Raw genomic sequence first — 17863 nt, forward strand, 5'->3', positions numbered from 1 at the left:
TGCTACTCTGCCTGCTTGTGAGCTCTCTCTCTCTCTCTGACAAATAAATAAATAAAATCTTTAAAAAAAAAGAAGAAGAAGAAGAAGGACTTACTGGGCACCTACTCTGTGCTAGGCTCTGTGTGATGGTGATTAAACTGTCACCAACCAGGGCCCCACTGTTCCCAGCCGAATGATCACACGAGCCCATGTCACACTCCAACTGTGCAAGACAGAAAAGAAGAAGAGAGGCTCTGAGTAGGATCTGATCGCTCAGGAACATCAGCGAAGGCGCCCCTGAGGATGGGAGACCCCAGTATGGCTTCATTGACTAGGTAGGGGAGAGAACATTCCAGGCAGAGAACAGCATGTGCAAAGGTCCTGTGTCCAAAGGGACCTCAGGAGGAGATAGTGAACACAGTGTGGTTATAACAGGGGAAAGGGGCCAGGCTACAGTATACAGTGTGTGAAGGTGATGATGAAAGGAAGCAGCGGCCACAGCAGAACTTTCAGTGATGGTGGAAATGCACGTACTTTCATCATCCCACACCCAGGCACCGCCCACACGCAGGTTCCGGGGACTGAAAGGTGGCTAGTGCTGCTAAGGTGCTAAATTTTTACCTGTATGTAATTCTAATTATTCTAACTCTGAATGTAAATAGCCACATGAGGCTCATGACCACCATGGTGGGCGGCACGGGGCTCAAGAAATGGAAAGCTACAAGAGGGCTTCGAGCAAAACGTTTTCATGATCAGAGCATCTGGCCACCTCTGCTCTGGCTGCAGGGTGGACCCCTCACTGGCCAGCGGACACCTCGGATGCAGGGAGGTAAGTGATGACGGTGACGGTGGCCTTGAGGGACCGGTGTGCAGACTGCCATGTGCCAGGCAGTTTGGAGTGGGGGAGGGAGGGGGAACGTGGGAGGCGTTGGTAAAGGTTGAGCCAGGGAAGATGAGGGCAAAGGCGGCATCTGGGATGATGCCTGGGTTTCCAGATTGTGCCACTGAGGAGACGGCACTGGCTCTGGGAGCTTGGGAAGACCAGGCTTATGGTGGGGGCCAGACCGTGAGTTTGCTTTCGAGCAGGCTGAGGGCAGGAGCCAGGAGGCGGACAGACGACTTGGTTCTCTGGTAGGGTGGCCACTGAGGCCGTAGGTATGGGTGAGCTCCACCCAGACTTCTAAAGGGAAGGAGGTCCAGGACCAAATTAATGGTAAAAGAGGCGGCAGAACCATCCCGTCATGGAGGGCACAGAAACACTGACACACCGCCTCTCTCAAACTCAGGGTAGACAGGAGAAATGAAAGCCTTTGTCCACAAAGAGACTAAGAGACTTGAATGTTCTTTATGGTATTAGTTATAATATGCAAAAAAACAGAAATAATCCAAATGCCCATCTTAGTTAAAAAAAAAAAAAGTAATATACCCATATATAATATACCCTATTATATGTTATAGGTTATATACCCTATATAATATATATTATAGGGTATATTATATACCCTATTAAGCAATAAAAAGGCACTTTGAAACCACTGTGCTGAAAGAAACCAGACACAAAGATGACATATTACATGATTTCATTTACATGAAATTTCCAAAAAATGCAAACCTATGGAAATAGAAACATCAGTGGGACCAAGTGCAAATGCGCATGAGGACGGAAGTGTTTGAAAACCAGACTGTGATGATAGCTGCACCAACTCTGTAACTTTACTTTTATTATTTTTACCTTTATTTTTAAGTAATCTCTACACCCAATGTGGGGCTTGAACTCACAACACAGAGAATTGAATAGTGAGGCACCTGGGTGGGTCAGTCAGTTAAGTTAATCATGAGCTCTGCCTTGATCTCAGGGTCCTGGGATCGAGGGTCCTGGGATCCAGCCCCGCTTCTGGCTCTCTGCTCAGTAGGGAGTCTGCCTCTCTCTCTCTCTCTCTCTCTCTCCCTCCTTGTTCATGCTTGCACTCGCTCTAATAAATAAAATCTTTTAAAGTAAAAAAAAAATCAACTAACTGTACATTTACTACATAAGTATTTTTTTATGTAAATTATGCCTCAATAAAATTGTTTAAAAAAATTTAGTAGGGGGGGACGCCTGGGTGGCTCAGTTGGTTAAGCGGCTGCCTTCGGCTCAGGTCATGATCCCAGCGTCCTGGGATCGAGTCCCACATCGGGCTCTCTGCTCAGCAGGGAGCCTGCTTCTCCCTCTGACTCTGCCTTCCACTCTGTCTGCCAGTGCTCGCTCTCGCTCTCTCTCTCTGACAAATAAATAAAATCTTTTAAAAAAAAAATGTTTAAAAAAGAGAGTGCTAAAAAAAAAAAAAAAATTTAGTAGGGGGCGCCTAGGTGGCTCAGTGAGTTAAAGCCTCTGCCTTCAGCTCAGGTCATGATCCCAGGGTCCTGGGATGGAGCCCCACATTGGGCTTTCTGCTCAGCAGGGAGTCGGCTTCCTCCTCTCTCTCTGCCTGCGTCTCTGCCTACTTGTGATCTCTGTCAAATAAATAAACAAAATCTTAAAAAAAAAAAAAAAAAAAAAAGATTTAGTAGAATATGAACCTAATCACTCTTCCTAAACCCAATTCATTGTCTGGAACTTCCTAGTCCAAATACATCAAAAATCAAAGCATCGTCCAATATGGCCACGAAGTCTTAGTTTGGCCGAGCACAAGCTCCTTGCCCGACAATATCCCACCAGCACCTCCACATACCTGGCTGGAGTAGCTGAAAGAAGATAATCATTTTCGCAGCTTTGATCAGAACAGAGTCATGAGATCCACGGTATTTTTAATGTCCCACTATCGAAGGCCCCTTTCTCTCAACGCAGGCTTCCGGAATGCCCCCAGGAGCAAACCTCATGCAGAGGCCTGTTTATCCCCATTCGCCCCAGCAAATACTAAGATGTACTGAGTGCTTACTGTTCTAAACCGTACATGGATGGAGTCTCTAAAACGACCCTCTGAGGTAGCCAGAATTCTTGTTCGTCCCACTTTACAGATGGAAAAACTGAGACCCAGAGAGGTGAAATAATTTTCCCAAAGTCAAATAGCTAGTCAGAGATGGAGCCAGGACTTGAACCAACCTCCTCAACTCTGGAATCCACACTCCTCGTAACCAATGTCTGGTCCTTCACCAAGAAGGGAACTCCATTCAAGGAGCCACAAAGCTCGTGAAGTCAGAGAATGGTTTCCAGAAACGCCATGTTTCCTACCTGAGCCATTGGGGAAAGTTTCCCAGCATCAGGATGTGGAAACGTAATCAAGAGAGAGAAAGAACATCGGAGCCACAGGATTCCTTCAGCGAATAAACTACATGTCCTGGTAACATGCACTGAGTGACCCAGCGTTAATTACCCTCTGTCTCCTGGGACTCACAGCACCTACGTTTTTGGTTTAACCATAAAACCCCCAACCATCCTACAGCTTAGAGCCATTTAGATGAAATGAGTCGACGGGGTTCAAATCCACCCCTACACTGGCTATCTCTGTGACCTCACACAAATGATTTAACATGACCGAATCTTAACTTTCCTTGTCTATAAATGAGGAAACAAGCTCCCAAAACCCATACAGTCATTACAAGGATTAAAACAGGGCTACTGGGGCGCCCGGGTGGCTCAGTTGGTTAACCGTCTGCTCTTGGCTCAGGTCATGATCTCGGTGTCCTGGGATGGAGCCCCCATAGGGCTCCCTGCTCAGCTGGGAGCCTATGTCTCCCTCTCCCTCTGCCCTTCCCCACACCGCTTGTGCTTGCTTGTATGAGCACACAAGGGCGAGAGAGAAAGCATGTGTGCCCTCTCATTCTCTCTCTCAAATAAATAAAATCTTCTTAAAAAAAAAGGCTACTTATCTTAAGTACTCAGAGAGCCTGACCAACCACAAACAGAAAGTCCCTGATTCACGACAATCCGAATTCGGATTTTTCAACTTTACTATAGTGCAAAATCTATATGCATTTGATATCAAATTTTGAATTGTAATCATTTCCCGGTGATGTGATCCTCTGTTGTGATGCTGGGCAGCAATGAGCCCCTGCTAGCAACAGGGGTAAGAACTGAGGCACTGACAACCACCTCATTCCCATACAACCATTCTGTCACTTCCAATACAATATTCAATACATTATGTGAAATATGCAGCACTTTGTTATCAAACGGGCTTTATGTGACATGATTTCCGCAATGGTAGGCTAACTTAAGTGTTCTGAGCATGCTTAAGGAGGGGCAGGCTAAACTATGATGTTCCTTAAGTTAAGTGTAGTAAATGCACTTTCAACTTCAGATATTTTCAACTTACAACAGGTTTATCGGGATGTAACCCCATCCAAAGTCCAGAAACATCTTGCGCACCGCATAGGGCTCCTTGCTCAGCTGGGAGCCTGCTTCTTCCTCTGCCTGCCATTCCCCCTGCCTGTGCCTCTCTCCCTAATAAACAGGCAAAATCCTTAAAAGAAAAAAAGTCCAGGAACATCTGTATTAGTTTCTTCTTCCTTTAACTCCCCCCTCATTATATTTCAGGGAGCTTCGCACCCTCTGCTTCCAAAGTGTTTCCAAACACCCAGATTCCCCCCTTGATGTGGCTACTCCTAAAAATGCAAATTAAATATGAAAAAATATACACATATGCCAGGCTCTCCTGATAGAGGATCTGAATCTCAATCAGAGTCACTGTTTAGGAAATAAATTAGTTCCAAAGTGGCAAATTCTAAAAGGGAGTGTGTTCCTCCACTCCAACACCAAACAAATTTTGTTAACTGTCTGCACCACTCCCTCTGACCCCCATATTAACAGTACATCTCTATCCTGGTAATCATCACTTTTAAATAATTACTTGCATTTCTCTCTCATGCACTGAATCAGGGGTTCTCAACTACCACGGCACAGAAAAATCATACCGGGGGCTTTAAAAAATAAAAGATACCCAGGTCCCACCCCAGATTATTTCAAAGGTTTAACACTGGGGCAGAGATGGTAGTTGTTAAGGTCCCCAGGTGATTTCAATGCACAGCCAGCGTCAGGAGGCCTGTGCGAGTTCGAAAGGGCTTGGGTTTTTTTTGTGTGTTTTGGTTTTTTGGGTGTGTGTGTGTGTTAAAGATTTCATTTATTTATTTGAGAGAGAGACAGAAAGAGCAGTGAGGAGGAACGGGTGAGGGAAGGAGACAGGGAGAGAGGAAGGGGGAGAGAGAGAGAGAGAGAGAAGCAAACTCCCCGGAGAGCAGGAAGCCCCACGCCGGGCTCAATCCCTGGTCCTGGAGATCATGACCCCAGCCAATGACAGACGCCCAACCCGCTGGGCCACCCAGGCGCCGTCGACAAGGCTTATTTAATTAATCTTTGCAGTCCCGTCCCCCTGGCACCACCCCTGCACCAAGTAGGCAGCTCATAATTGTTTTTAAACGCGAATTGTAACGAGAGGACTTGAGTCCACTGATAACACAAATCCATTGAAGTATTTGCCGAGGGTGTATCTCACACGCGGACACTATCCAGGCACAGAGCTCAAGTTAATCATCATTGTTCAGCCTTGAGTAGTCAGGATTAAAAGATGCAGGGACAGTGAAAGCAGGGATGGAGGGCTGTCTTCGGGCAGAGCGACCCTGAGCGCAGTCTCCATTTCGCAGCATCTCCCCCGCAGTCCTTCACCTCACTGAGCTCCTTTCCCCTCTGTTCGACATCAACAGGGGCCAGCGCAAAACTCAAGGAAGACGGGGACAAAGACCCCACAAAATGGCAGCTAGCGTCACTCTTTTTTTTTTTTTTTTTTTTTTAATTCCACGGACACCTGATGGAAGCAAGCAACCCTAAGGGCGCACCCTCCCCGCCTCCAGCACCAAGCAACTGACGCCGCAGTCAGCAGCCGCCACAAGGAAATGGCCAGAGAGCGCAGGATGTTAAGGGAAAGGGCGGGGCTGGGGCGGGTCCAAGGCCGCAGCCCCGCCCAGCTCCCGGCCTCAGCCGTCAGGGGACGTCAACCTCACCTGGGCAGCCTGGGAAAAAGCACATTTCCAGGTTCCACCCCCACCCCCCCAAGAACTCTTGATTGGCGGGCCTGGCCAAGGCCAGGGAATGTGCATTTATTTTAACCATCTCCCCCCCCCCCCAATCAATCCTTACCCCCAGGTAAGTCCGTCGCAGGCAGAAGTCCCTCACAATCTCAACAGGTCACTGCCACCCTCCGAACGGAAGGACGGCAGGGCGCAAAATGCCTACCCGTCCTCTCTCTAGGAGAAGGAAACACACGCCTAGGCGGCCCTGGGGTCGGCCAATGCGGGGAACGCACAGCAGGTGGTAACCCCCACCTCTGCCAGGAGGGCTCCTTCCCTCAAATAGTGGGGAGCGGGAGGTCCTCCCGTGAACCAGGAGGAGCCCCGCCCAGCCTCCTGCGGCTGCGGGTTTCAGATCCACCCAGGCCGGGAAGGCAAGGCGGCGTGCGGAGGCTGGGACCCGGAGGCGCTGATGGGGGACCCCGCGGCGGGTCTGCGGAGGAGGCCGAGCCTCGCCCCACCAGTAAGCTCAGCATATCCCGGCTCCCGAAGGCCGTTCCCAGGCGCGGAGCAAGGTTTGATGTGGACCAGATCGTAATCACAACGACAAGAAGTAATCAGGAAACAATAAAGGGGTGAAAAGGCACGGCTGGTCTTAATTCCGCGCGCGGTACACAGCGCCGGGGCGGGTCCGGCTTCTCGGGGTTTCTAAAGGAAGGTGGGCAGGAGTGCAAGGCAGCCGCGCGCTCGGGCCCAGAAGGGACCGGATCGCCCACGGGGCCCCGGCCCGAGCTGCAGCGGGGATGACCCGCCCGCCTCCCCGGCCAGCCGCCGGCTCATGGCGCCGGGTGCGGCGCGGCCAACCTGTCAGGCCCGGCCAGGCCGCCCCGGCGCCCAACCCCGGCCCGCGCGGACAAAGGCGGCCGCCGTCCCCGGGCCCCGCTCACCCGGCGCGGGGCCTGCTGTCCATCCGCTTCTTCTGGCGCACCGGCTGCAGCGGGATGTTGTCCGTCATGTCGCCCGCGCCGCCCGCCTTGGCCGCCGCGCCCCCAGCGCCGCCTGGGCCGCCGCCCGGTCCGGCCTCCGCGCCGCCGCCGCCCGCCGGCGCCGCGCCGCCCCGGGGGAGGAGGCGGCGGCAGCGGGCGGGCCGGGCCCGCAGCGAGGGGGCGAGCTCGCGAGCGCCGGGCCACGCGCGGAGCCGCCCGCGCGGCCCGACAGACGGACACGGGCGCACCATGAGCCCGAGCTCGGCGCTGCGCCCGCTCGCCCCGCGCCGCGCCTGCCACGGGGGGCGGCCGGCTGTGTCCGCGCCGCCGCCGCCGCAGTGTCCCCGCCCCCCGCCCGCGCCGCGCGCCCCCCACGCGCGCCCACCCGGCCACGCGCCCCCCGCCCACGCCTCGCCGTGCGCGCGCGCGCCCGCCGGCCGCCCCCCCAACCCGATCCGCCGCTCTCCCGCAGATGCACACACCGGTCGCACTCCCCGGTCCCACCGGGGGCATTTCCTCTCGTGGTCACGCTGGCACCAACATGCACTGCCACGCTCCAGCCCTGCAGACACGCACTCATTCTCACCCGCTTGGTTCCCTGTGGTCGTCCCCTTTCACAACCACATGCGCACCCTGCCACCTCACACCCCCCCCCCCCGACATCCAAGATCACATGCGTGCACACACACGCACACACGCCATCACCTCACCCCGACATCCATGATCACACACCTGTACACCCTACCACACTCACCCCGCATTGGTCCCCCTCCTGTCCCCATCCTGAATCTTAGGCCTCGTACTTGGGTGGTCCAGGGTCACAATCGCACACCCTACCTCACTCCACTTTCAGTCCCCCTCACACACCCTCACTCTCCAGCCTGGATCCCTGGGATTCGCAATCACACACATGCACACACTCATTGTCACACTCCCTTCCTCAGCTGCCTCTGGGGCTTACACCTGCCCTCCCAGGCCCTCACACACATTCAAGCATGCTGAGACTCTCACACACACGCACACCTGACCCCTCCATCCAGACCCACATCCGCACCTGGGTGTTCACACACTCCCACACCGTCTGTAGGGTCCATGAACTTTCAAGGGCCTGTTAAAGCTTTGAGAACAGGAAGAAAATGAGTCCTGGTGCCAGAAGTAAAGTCAGAAGGGGGTGGTATTGAAAACCTATGTGTAATTGAGGAGCCTCAAAATGTCAAACCCTGTAAACTAGCTTCCTGTAACTAAAGCAAAGTTCTAAGTTAATTACACCTGATATATTTCACACGGCGTATGCGTGCCTTTTAGTATGTGTGCTAGGAGCCACCAGGTATGTGTGTCTAGGACCCTGCCTAAAGGAAGGCCAATCCCAAATCCAGAAGTGTGACTTATGTCATGTCACTGTGAAGTTCCTCATGAAAAGAAGTGGAGGGGGGCGGGGGGGCTCAGTGGTTAAGTGGTTAAGCCGCTGCCTTCGGCTCAGATCATGGTCTCGGGGTCCTGGGATCGAGCGCAGCATCGGGCTCTCTGCTCAGCGGGGAGCCTGCTTCCTCCTCTCTCTCTGCCTGCCTCTCTGCCTACTTGTGATCTCTGTCAAATAAATAAATAAAATCTTAAAAGAAGAAGAAGAAGAAGAAGCAGGCGGTTAGAATGGGGGCATTGTGCCTTCCAAGGGAAAAGAGCACTGTCTGGCTAACAGAGCTAGGTTTGCTCAGCTTTCTCCCCTGCCTCTGCTGAGAGGTGGTGCTGAGCACAGGGGCCAGGCACACAGTCAGCACTCAGTGCTCACTGCGTGGAGGAAACGTGAACGCCTGGATGTGTTTACTGACTGTGGCCTGAAGGTAGGGCCTCCCCACCCTCTCCTACCTGCTCCCCTGGAGGAGCCCCTTAAGCTCCACCCACCTCACCTCAGCGGCAAACCGCAGACCCTCCTCTCCACTCCACTCCCACACAGGCCAACAGAAAAGACCAGAGATTGTGACCCCACACATCGGGGGCCCTGCCCAGGCGAGCTTTGGTTTTTCCTCACGCACCTAAAACGTGCACGGGGTTCCATATTTAATCCTCCGCCAGCTCCGCCGGCTAGGGCGCTATCAACCCCATTTTACAGGTGGGGACAGAGCCGGTCAGAGGGACCTGCACAAAGCAATGAGCTTAGGAAGGAACCAGGCTGGGCTCCAGGGCCTGGCTTTTCAGGCTCTCACAGGGAGGACGAAGTTACCACACTTCCAGCCACCTCCCAGTCCCCATTTCCAGATAGTTCCAAGCTCCCCGCGCGCCCTTGTGGAATCCATCCGCGGCCACTGCCGTCAGACTGTGCTTTTTCTGAAAGCTGGAGTAGAACCATGGCCCTGCTATCCTGTATCACTCTCCCGGACAACTTACAAACGGCCAGACCTCAGTGGCTTCATGAATAAAGTGTGGATGGTGCCAGCCTCACAGGATTGTTGGAAGATTTAAATGAGTTCATCGTCAACAGAAAACAATTGCAAGAGTGGCTATGCAGAGGAAGCACTCTGTAAGGCTCGTTATTACAGAGTTGGACGAGTTCAGTGCAGTCATGGGAACGGGAAGGCCTTAGCGCAATGCATGTGCAGGGTCACACTCGGGGAAGGGAAGCGATTACATTTCCTTCTCCTCCTACTGTTGGGAATATCCTTATGTTTCCCTAATTAAAGAACAAGCATCATAGTACTTATCCATTGGTCCTCTCTGGACAGGAAGATTCTAGATAGATATTTAAAATATGGTTTAATTTATAGACTATTTTGGGGGGTTTGGGATTTATACAAAATCTGAGCAGATAGGAGCAAGAGCTCACCCCCCAGCCCCATACCTATCTACTCCATGTCGCCCCCAACCCAAACTCAGCAGTTCCCTTGTTAACATCTTGCGTGAGGCTGGTACACGGATCTTAAGTTTCCTTATTTTTAATCTACTCTATTTTTTTCTTTAGTAAACATGTAGACTTTTACAATGTTTTTACATAATGATTTTTCATTGTATCTTTTTCAAGTTTTTTTTTAAAGATTTTATTTATTTGACAGAGAGATCACAAATAAGCAGAACAGAAGGCAGATGGGTGGGGGGAAGCAGGCTCCCTGCTGGGCAGAGAGCCCCCAGGACCCTGAGATCATGACCCAAGCCCAAGGCAGAGGCTTAACCCACTGAGCCACTCAGGGGCCCCACCGTGGGGCTCAAACTCACGGCCCGACCCGGAGATTAAGAAGTCTCATGCTCTTCCAACTGAGTCAGTCAGGTGCACCTAAATGAACAATTTTTTAAAAGACCAAAGGAGCCCCCTCTTTCTCTCCAGAGGTAATATTTTCATGTGAAAAGAGGGATGATTTTTACTGTTTTTCTGTTTTCCCAAGTTTTTTGTTGTTGTTGTTGTTTTCCAGTACACTTTTATAAATAAGCATTGGAAAAGACACTTCTCAAAAGACTTCAGCAAGGCGATCCCTCAGGAAGAGAGGCACTTAAAAGCTTTTATCTCATCTTGACAGAGATCTAGATGCATGGGGCAGGAGAGAGGCCTCTGGGGCCTTTGAGAGCCGTGCTGGGGGCCAGAAGAGCAGGGCTAGGACAGGGCAGTGACTGGAGGGAAGGGCAGCCGGGGGTCCCACTCAGCAGGACACCACTTCCCTCTTCCTGGCCCGGCCCTGCCTTCTCCCCGCGGTCCTGGGAATGGACACCTCGGGGTTCTGCTTGCAGTCTCTTTGTGACCCTTGGAGCCCTCTCGGCCCAGCAGGCCCTGAGTACAGGAAGCTCCCGGTACTGACACCTGGAACAGAAAGGTCTTCAACAGATAAGCCAACCTACTCCAGTCTCTGCTTTCCAGAAGACAGTGAGGTATGTAGAGGCCACTCAGCCTCAACAACAGATGGTAGGCTGAGGTCATAATCTATTTTGAGATCTCTGTACAGCCCACCAGGAAGCCTTGTTTACATGGATCTCCAAGCTGTTTATAGCATGTTGGCAGTAAGTAGACAAGAGGTCACGGGTGCTAGCATACATGAAATGGAGGCAGGGAACATGGGAACTCAGAATTATTATTTTTTTAAGATTTATTTATTTATGGAGCACCGGGGTGGCTCAGTCGGTTCAGCCTCTGCTTTCAGCTTGGGTGGATGGAGCCCTGCGTTAGGCTCGCACCTGCTTCTCCCTTTCCCCTCTGCCTGCCTCTCTGCCTACATGCGCTCTATCTGTCAAATAAATACAATTTAAAAAAAAATTTATTTTAGAGCTAGACAGAGAGCAAACTTGAGTGGAGTAGGGACAGAGAGAGAGAGAGACTCTCAAGTAGACTCCCAGCTGAGCGCAGACCCCGAACACGGGGCACGAACCCACAACCCTGAGATCATGCCCTGAGCCAAAGTCAAGAGTCAGATGGACACTTAACCAGCTGAGCCACCCGGGCGCCTTGGGAACTCAGAATTATTACAAATCTTTTTGGGAGCTCTCCAGCTGCAGGGAGAAGTGAAGTTCTTTGGGTGCCTGGAATCTTCTCTCTGAATGATTCTGGGTGAAGGCTCTAGGTGTTCCCTACAGCAGAGCTGCTCAACCTGGGTGCTACTGACATGTGGGCTGAATAGTCCTTTATCCTGGGGGCTTTCCTGTGCATTGCAGGATATTTAGCAGTACCCTGGTTGCTTTCCCCTGCAAGCCAGCAGCAGCTCCCCTCCCCCCTCCCAGTTGTGACAACCACAGATGTCTTCAGTTATTGTGAAATGTCCCGGAGGGCAAAATGTCCTGGAGGGTTGAGACCCACCAGGCCAGAATGGGAGGTGAAATAATTTTTAAATGTCTAGCAAGGCTGTGTCCAACCCACATCTCATCATTCCCCTTCCCCGACAGACACCGACCCCCCCTTTTGAAAAATAACTCCTTAAGAACTTTCCAGAAGCAACAGTATCTACCTAGGACTTAGTAATACTATTTGGTTTGTACAGTGGCGTTTTTACCTCCAAAAAGACATAGGGAGTTTAGGGAAGATGCCACAAAACAGTCATTCATTCAAGTAATCTTCACGGAGGACCTACAGTGTTCAGGGTAGTGGGTACAGGGTACAGGGGACTGGGGAGATACAGTTAACAGACACACACAATCCCTGCTCTCTGGTGTTCTGGACTGCAGGCTTCTAGAAGATATTATCCAGGCAACCTGTGCCTTTCATTGTCTTATTTCACAACTCTGTTGAGAAACTGCTGTTAATACACGTGACTCTTGCCCATAGAAATGCAGATGAATTTTATCCAGGGGAATGCAAGCATTGCCCTGTGGATCCCACGTGTGCCTTTGCTTCCATGGTCCTGACTGCCTGCTTTCCCAGGGGGGGGGGGGGTGTGGAGGCGGGGTTGATTCTTTTGAATCGGCTGTAAATCTGTTCGTGAAATCTTTGACACATGTCCTTTTCTATTTGTAGGAGCCATGATTTTCCTCTTTTAAATATTATATAAGAGTAGACAGCGAATCCACAAGTAAACATTTTGAGAGCGCAAAACGCCATGTGGATGGGAAAGGTATCTGTTGTACAGTTGCTAATCCTCCTTACTCGATAAAAATAGAACATTAGCCACCCAAGTGAACCCCTCTGATTTCCCCCTTAATTTCACTGCCCTGCATGATCCCCAAAGGGGGTGATCTGAAATTCCTTGAGCGTCCTTTTTGCTCTGGGGTCTTTGCCAGATGAGAAAAATGAAGACGAAGGTATTATTGGTCTCTGTCATGTCAATTACCTCAGGATGTTTCAAGAAGTTAGCAGAAATAATTTTTTCCATCAGAGTATCAGCACATGTTAGAAAACAGAAACAAAAACCCTCAAACGGATTTATGGGAAACAGGAAAAGGGAACAAGTGTCTTCAACACCAGATCTAGCTAGAGCACATACCAGTGGACCCGGAGGGCCACTGGCTTCTTGGCTTTTAAGGACCCACAGTGACCCAGTGGGGATAAAATTAACTTCATCCTTGTTTGGTGCCTCAGTCTTTAGGATGCCCCTATTCCTTTCAACTTGCTCTTTGCTTAAAATAGTTAAGTTGTTAACAAAAGCCTGGAGGGTGGAAAGAACAGGGGAGGGGACAGTTCTGGAGGCCATTTGGGATGTTTCTTCTCCCAAAAGGGTCACTTTCAAATATACTTTTTTTTTTTTTAAGACTTTATTTGAGAGCACACATGCGAGAGAGAGAGAAAGAGAGAGAATGAGCAGGGAGAGCAGCAGACTCCCTGCAGAGCAGGGAGCCCAACCTAGGACTTGATCCCAGCATCCTGGGATCATGACCTGAGCCAAATGCAGACACTTAACCAACTGAGCCACCCAGGCGCCGCCAAATATACTTTTGACTTTAATAAAACACAGAGCTTGAGAGGCTTCTTCGGAACATATTTGCAAGGTCTTATCTTAAATACCACAATTTCAAAGCCCACTTGTGAGAGGTAAATTTACTTCCTTACCCTGATTTTGGCCTAGTTTAACTAAAGCTCTTTATTTCTTTTGATATTCAGGAATAGCTGGAACATGTTAAAGCTAAATGACACAGACCTAGAATTTTTTTTGTTTTTTGAATTTTGAGAGAGAGAGAGAACACGTGAGACAAAGAGCCCAAGCAGAGAACAGCAGGCTGAGGGAGAACCAGGCTCTGTGCTTAGCAGGGAGCCCAACTCAGAACTCCATCCCAGGACCCCAGGATCATGATCTGGGCCAAAGACAGATGCCCAACCGACTGAGCCACCCAGGTGTCCGTGGTTCCGGATTTTTTCCTTTAGGCGTAAGTCTGGATTTTCATGTGCTAAGATCGTAAAACCATACACAACAGCCATATCTGACCAAAAACAATGGCTTCTTTGGGCATATCAGACTGATTGCTTTGAAAGCCAACCCATTTCCTTTTAATATAAATGGGTTCCTAGGGTGTCTGTGTGGCTCAGTTGCTTAAGCCACTGCCTTCTGCTCAGGTCATCATCCTGGAGTCCTAGGCTCCAGTCCCATATTGGACTTCCCCTTCTCTGAGGGAGCCTGCTTCTCCCTCCCTCTGCCTTTCCCGCTGCTTGTGCTCTGTCAAATAAAGAAGTAAAACCTTTAAAAAAAAAAAAAAAAAGGGCATTCGTAATCTCTGTGGCCATTTCACAAACGCTGAATCATTATGTCATACCTGTCACTAATAAATGTGACATATACCTCAATTTAAAAAATACAAATTCTGGGGTGCCTGGGAATCTTAAAAAAAAAAATATATATATATATATAATATATACACAAATTCAGTACAATCATAATTCGTATTTGGGGTCATGCCACTTTGCCAGTTATATTTTACAGCAAAACATACTTTTTCTTTTTTCTTTTTTCTTCAAGATTTTATTTATTTATTTGACAGAGAGAGATTACAAGTAGGCAGACAGGCAGGCAGAGAGAGGAGGAAGCAGGCTCCCTGCTGAGCAGAGGGCCCGATGCGGGACTCAATCCCAGGACGCTGAGATCAGGACCTGATCCGAAGGCAGCGGCTTAACCCACTGAGCCACCCAGGCGCCCCGTACTTTAATTTTCTAACCAAACTTTTCCCCAGCTTTCCTGAGGAAATTCACTTCTGCATGTAGACATCCTTCAAGACTCATTTACTTTTAGATCCTTCTGGAAGATAAAGGACATTCTCTGCCATTTATGAATAATGTACCGCCTGTGACTTCAAATAAAATAGATGGCCAAAGAGATGTATTTGTTGGGCAAAAGTAATAAACAGTCAATTTCTTTTTTCAAAAAGGAATGGGTATTCCTGGGGCACTTGGGTGGCTCAGTCAGTTAAGCGTCTGCCTTCAGCTCAAATGGGGAGCCTGCTTCTCTCCCTCCCTCTCCCCCACAACCCGTGTGCACTCTTGCACGTGCCAGCTCTATCGCAAATAAATTTTTTTTTAAGTTTTTATTTATTTATTTGACAGACAGAGATCACAAGTAGTAGGCAGAGAGGCAGACAGAGAGAGGAGGAAGCAGACTCCCCTTGGAGCAGAGAGCCCGATGTGGGGCTTGATCCCAGGACCCTGAGATCATGACCTGAGCCGAACGAAGGCAGAGGCTTTAACCCACTGAGCCACCCAGGCACCCCCTATCGCAAATAAAATCTTAAGAGAGAAATTGGCATTCCTTATTTAAACGCTTCATGATTTTGTTTGTAAAGAGAGAGCAGAACTGAGGAACTGGTAGGATCAAGGCTCTACAAAGACCTTCGGCTTTCTCCACAGAAAAAAGTGCCTTCTTTCAATGAATACCTTTGGGGGCATCTGTCTTCTGCTTAGGTCGTGATCCCAGGGTCCTGGGATTGAGTCCTGTGTCAGAAACACAGGCTTAGCCGAAATACAGCTTTTTGACAGACCCAGAATGAACTTCTGCCACACCAAGGGATGAGGGTCTAAGAGAGAGCAGTGTCCTGCCACCTTCACTTCCAACCACGGGCATCGGGAGATCTTGGGTTGGGTCAACAGCAGCAGGGGGGAAGGTTACACACACAAACACACACACACAGGAACCAATGAACGGGATGAACCCTGTTGACACTCAGTTGCTATGTGAAAACCCACCTTAAAAATTATCACAACTTTGGGCGCCAGGGTGGCTCAGTGGGTTATAGCCTCAGCCTTCTGCTCAGGTCATGATCCCAGGGTCCTGGCATTGAGCCCCGCATCAGGCTCTCCGCTCAGCTGGGAGCCTGCATCCTTTCCTCTCTGCCTACTTGTGATCTCTGTCAAATAAAAAAAAAAAATCTTAAAAAAAATAATTACCCTGACTCAGCCTCTATTTCCCCTTGCACCTTATGCTTCGAAAGCAATCCGTCTGGGAATGATGGAAATACACCATCGCACACATGCAAGGAGCTACGTAACCGTCATCTTCAAGATAAAGGAGGTGCCCACTGTTGGGCACCTCCTGACCCAGGTGACCTCCTCCTTGGGCCTCAACACACTGAATCCAGATCCACCTGCCCCCGGGGTTGGGCCCAATCTCCCTAAGGATAGGGTCGACTTTCTGAGCCCAACAGGAGAACAAGGGGGACTACCTGTTCCAGGTAGTTTTCATGCTCTCGCCATAATCCTAGAAATCAAATACATTCTCCCCATTTCGCAGATGAGATATCCAAGGTCGTGATCTCATGAACCCATCCTTTGCCGACCAGATGTGTACCCATGTCACCTAACCCCTGACTTTGTTTCCTGATGTTCTATGGGATGTGGACCGGCATTAACTTCCCAGTTGGGGCTCAAGCCACCTACAGTACTGTAAGCAGGTCTTGCAGCTGTGACAGTTGCCTTTGAAACCACTGAAGGGCTTCCTGTAAACATGCAGGCATTTCCATACTTTCAGAGGTCACCTGGCTCAACCCAGTGCTCCCAGACACAGAGAGGGGAACCGCCCCCTTCCTTCCCGACCGCCCTCCCCTGCTGCACAGCTGACAGGCCAGGTGGGCCCATCAAACAAGGCACCATCTCCACCTGGAGCAAGGGGCCTCCTCTAACCTTCCCCAGACCCTCTCTACAAACACGACTACAACAAAGCACCAGTTCCTTTCCCAGAACGCTTTTCTGACAGGTTCTAGGGGTGCCAACTGAAGGCAGAGGGTCGGGGGAAATACGGAGTATATTCCCACCCCCCCCTCCAGTCTCACTGAGATACAAGTGACAGTTTCAAGTGGGTAAGCGGCCATTTCCTTCCATCTCCCATCAGGTTTCAACAACAGAGTCTGACTACAAGGAACCCAGAAATACCAAGAGGTAGGCAGGTCTGAAATGACCAAGTCTCAGGACACCTGCACTGCTTACACACTGGCTCCTTCAACAGAAACGAGCGAGACTCTACGTGGCGCGCTCACATCCCAACCTGGAGAAGTAGCTTCAACCTCAGGGCGGAGAAAACACACATACAGACGAAATGCACTTACGCAAACCACTGCCAACCCATGTTGCCCCATGGGTCCGTCTTCGGACCGTCCACCCTCGCCCCATAGATCCCTGCGGTAGGAAGCTCTCCGAGGTCAACTGGCCAGGAGGAACACGATCCCTCAATGAGCAAGACTGTTTACGAGGGGCGCCTGGGTGGCTCAGTGGGTTAAGCCGCTGCCTTCTGCTCTGGTCATGATCTCAGGGTCCTGGGATTGAGCCCCGCATTGGGCTCTCTGCTCAGCAGGGAGCCTGCTTTCCCCTCTCCACCAAGTACGGACTTCCCAGCGTGATTAGGGTTTATCCTTCCATTTCCATTATCTAAGAGCTGGGTTAATCTTGCTTTCAGAGAAAATGCAATGCCCACCTCACTCCAAATTTAGATGAGTTGAGGCCAAAGGACGGACAACCCTTGCAGGGAGGAGAGGAACCCACCTCCCGAGGAGGTAGCCAAGCAGGGCTCACATCAGGTTAAAGGCCACGAGAACGGCATCCCCAGCGTCCTCGGCGGTCAGGAGAACCGGTTCACTGATGGGGTTGCATCCGTATCTGCAAGGTTCTCAAGCCTGACTCTGGTACTTCCCACTGGGTTTGCAAAGAGAAACACTGCAAAGGTAAGACAACAGGGTACCTTCCCAGTAGGACACTAACCTCATCTTGCCCTTGTCTCTCCCTAGTGGATATTTCTTCCACCATCCTCTCATGCAATCTTCCCTTGGAATAAAGTGCCAAGTCCTATTATGTGATTCTCAGCAGTCCGTTCTGGAGGAAATGGTGTCTCTCTCTGCCCAGTGACTCATACCAGATTAGGATGGGCAGTCATGGAGGAATCTCGGTATGGTAAGCCTCCTGTGGTCACAAGTAGAAGTTCCCTAGAATAAATTTACTCTAACAGAACTTTTTGGCTTAAAAAGAAAGATGCCAAGCAGCAAGCAATTATCTGTGTACTTGAGAACACGGGGACAGAATGGATGTAACCAGATGCACATACATC

At 50.4% G+C, this 17863-nt stretch overlaps 1 protein-coding gene across 5 annotated transcripts in view; it reads right to left on the minus strand.

The window, feature by feature from the left end:
- The window catches only part of ATP9A (ATPase phospholipid transporting 9A (putative)), a 131964-nt gene extending 124411 nt beyond the window's left edge, over positions 1-7553 (minus strand). Inside the window, exon 1 of one of the 5 annotated variants that reach the window (XM_082744925.1) lies at positions 7534-7553. Coding sequence is in view for 2 of the 5 variants with exons in the window: in XM_082744923.1 (XP_082601049.1) it covers positions 6909-7198 (290 nt within the window). In the remaining 3 variants the exon portion in view is untranslated. Of the gene's footprint in view, positions 1-6908; positions 7228-7429 lie in introns of those variants that run through there. The other 4 variants (XM_082744924.1, XM_082744929.1, XM_082744923.1 and 1 more) reach the window with 4 other exon arrangements.
- Positions 7554-17863: the final 10310 nt, after the last annotated feature.

Source organism: Mustela nivalis (assembly GCF_964662115.1).
Source record: "Mustela nivalis genome assembly, chromosome: 8".
NCBI lineage: Eukaryota > Metazoa > Chordata > Mammalia > Carnivora > Mustelidae > Mustela > Mustela nivalis.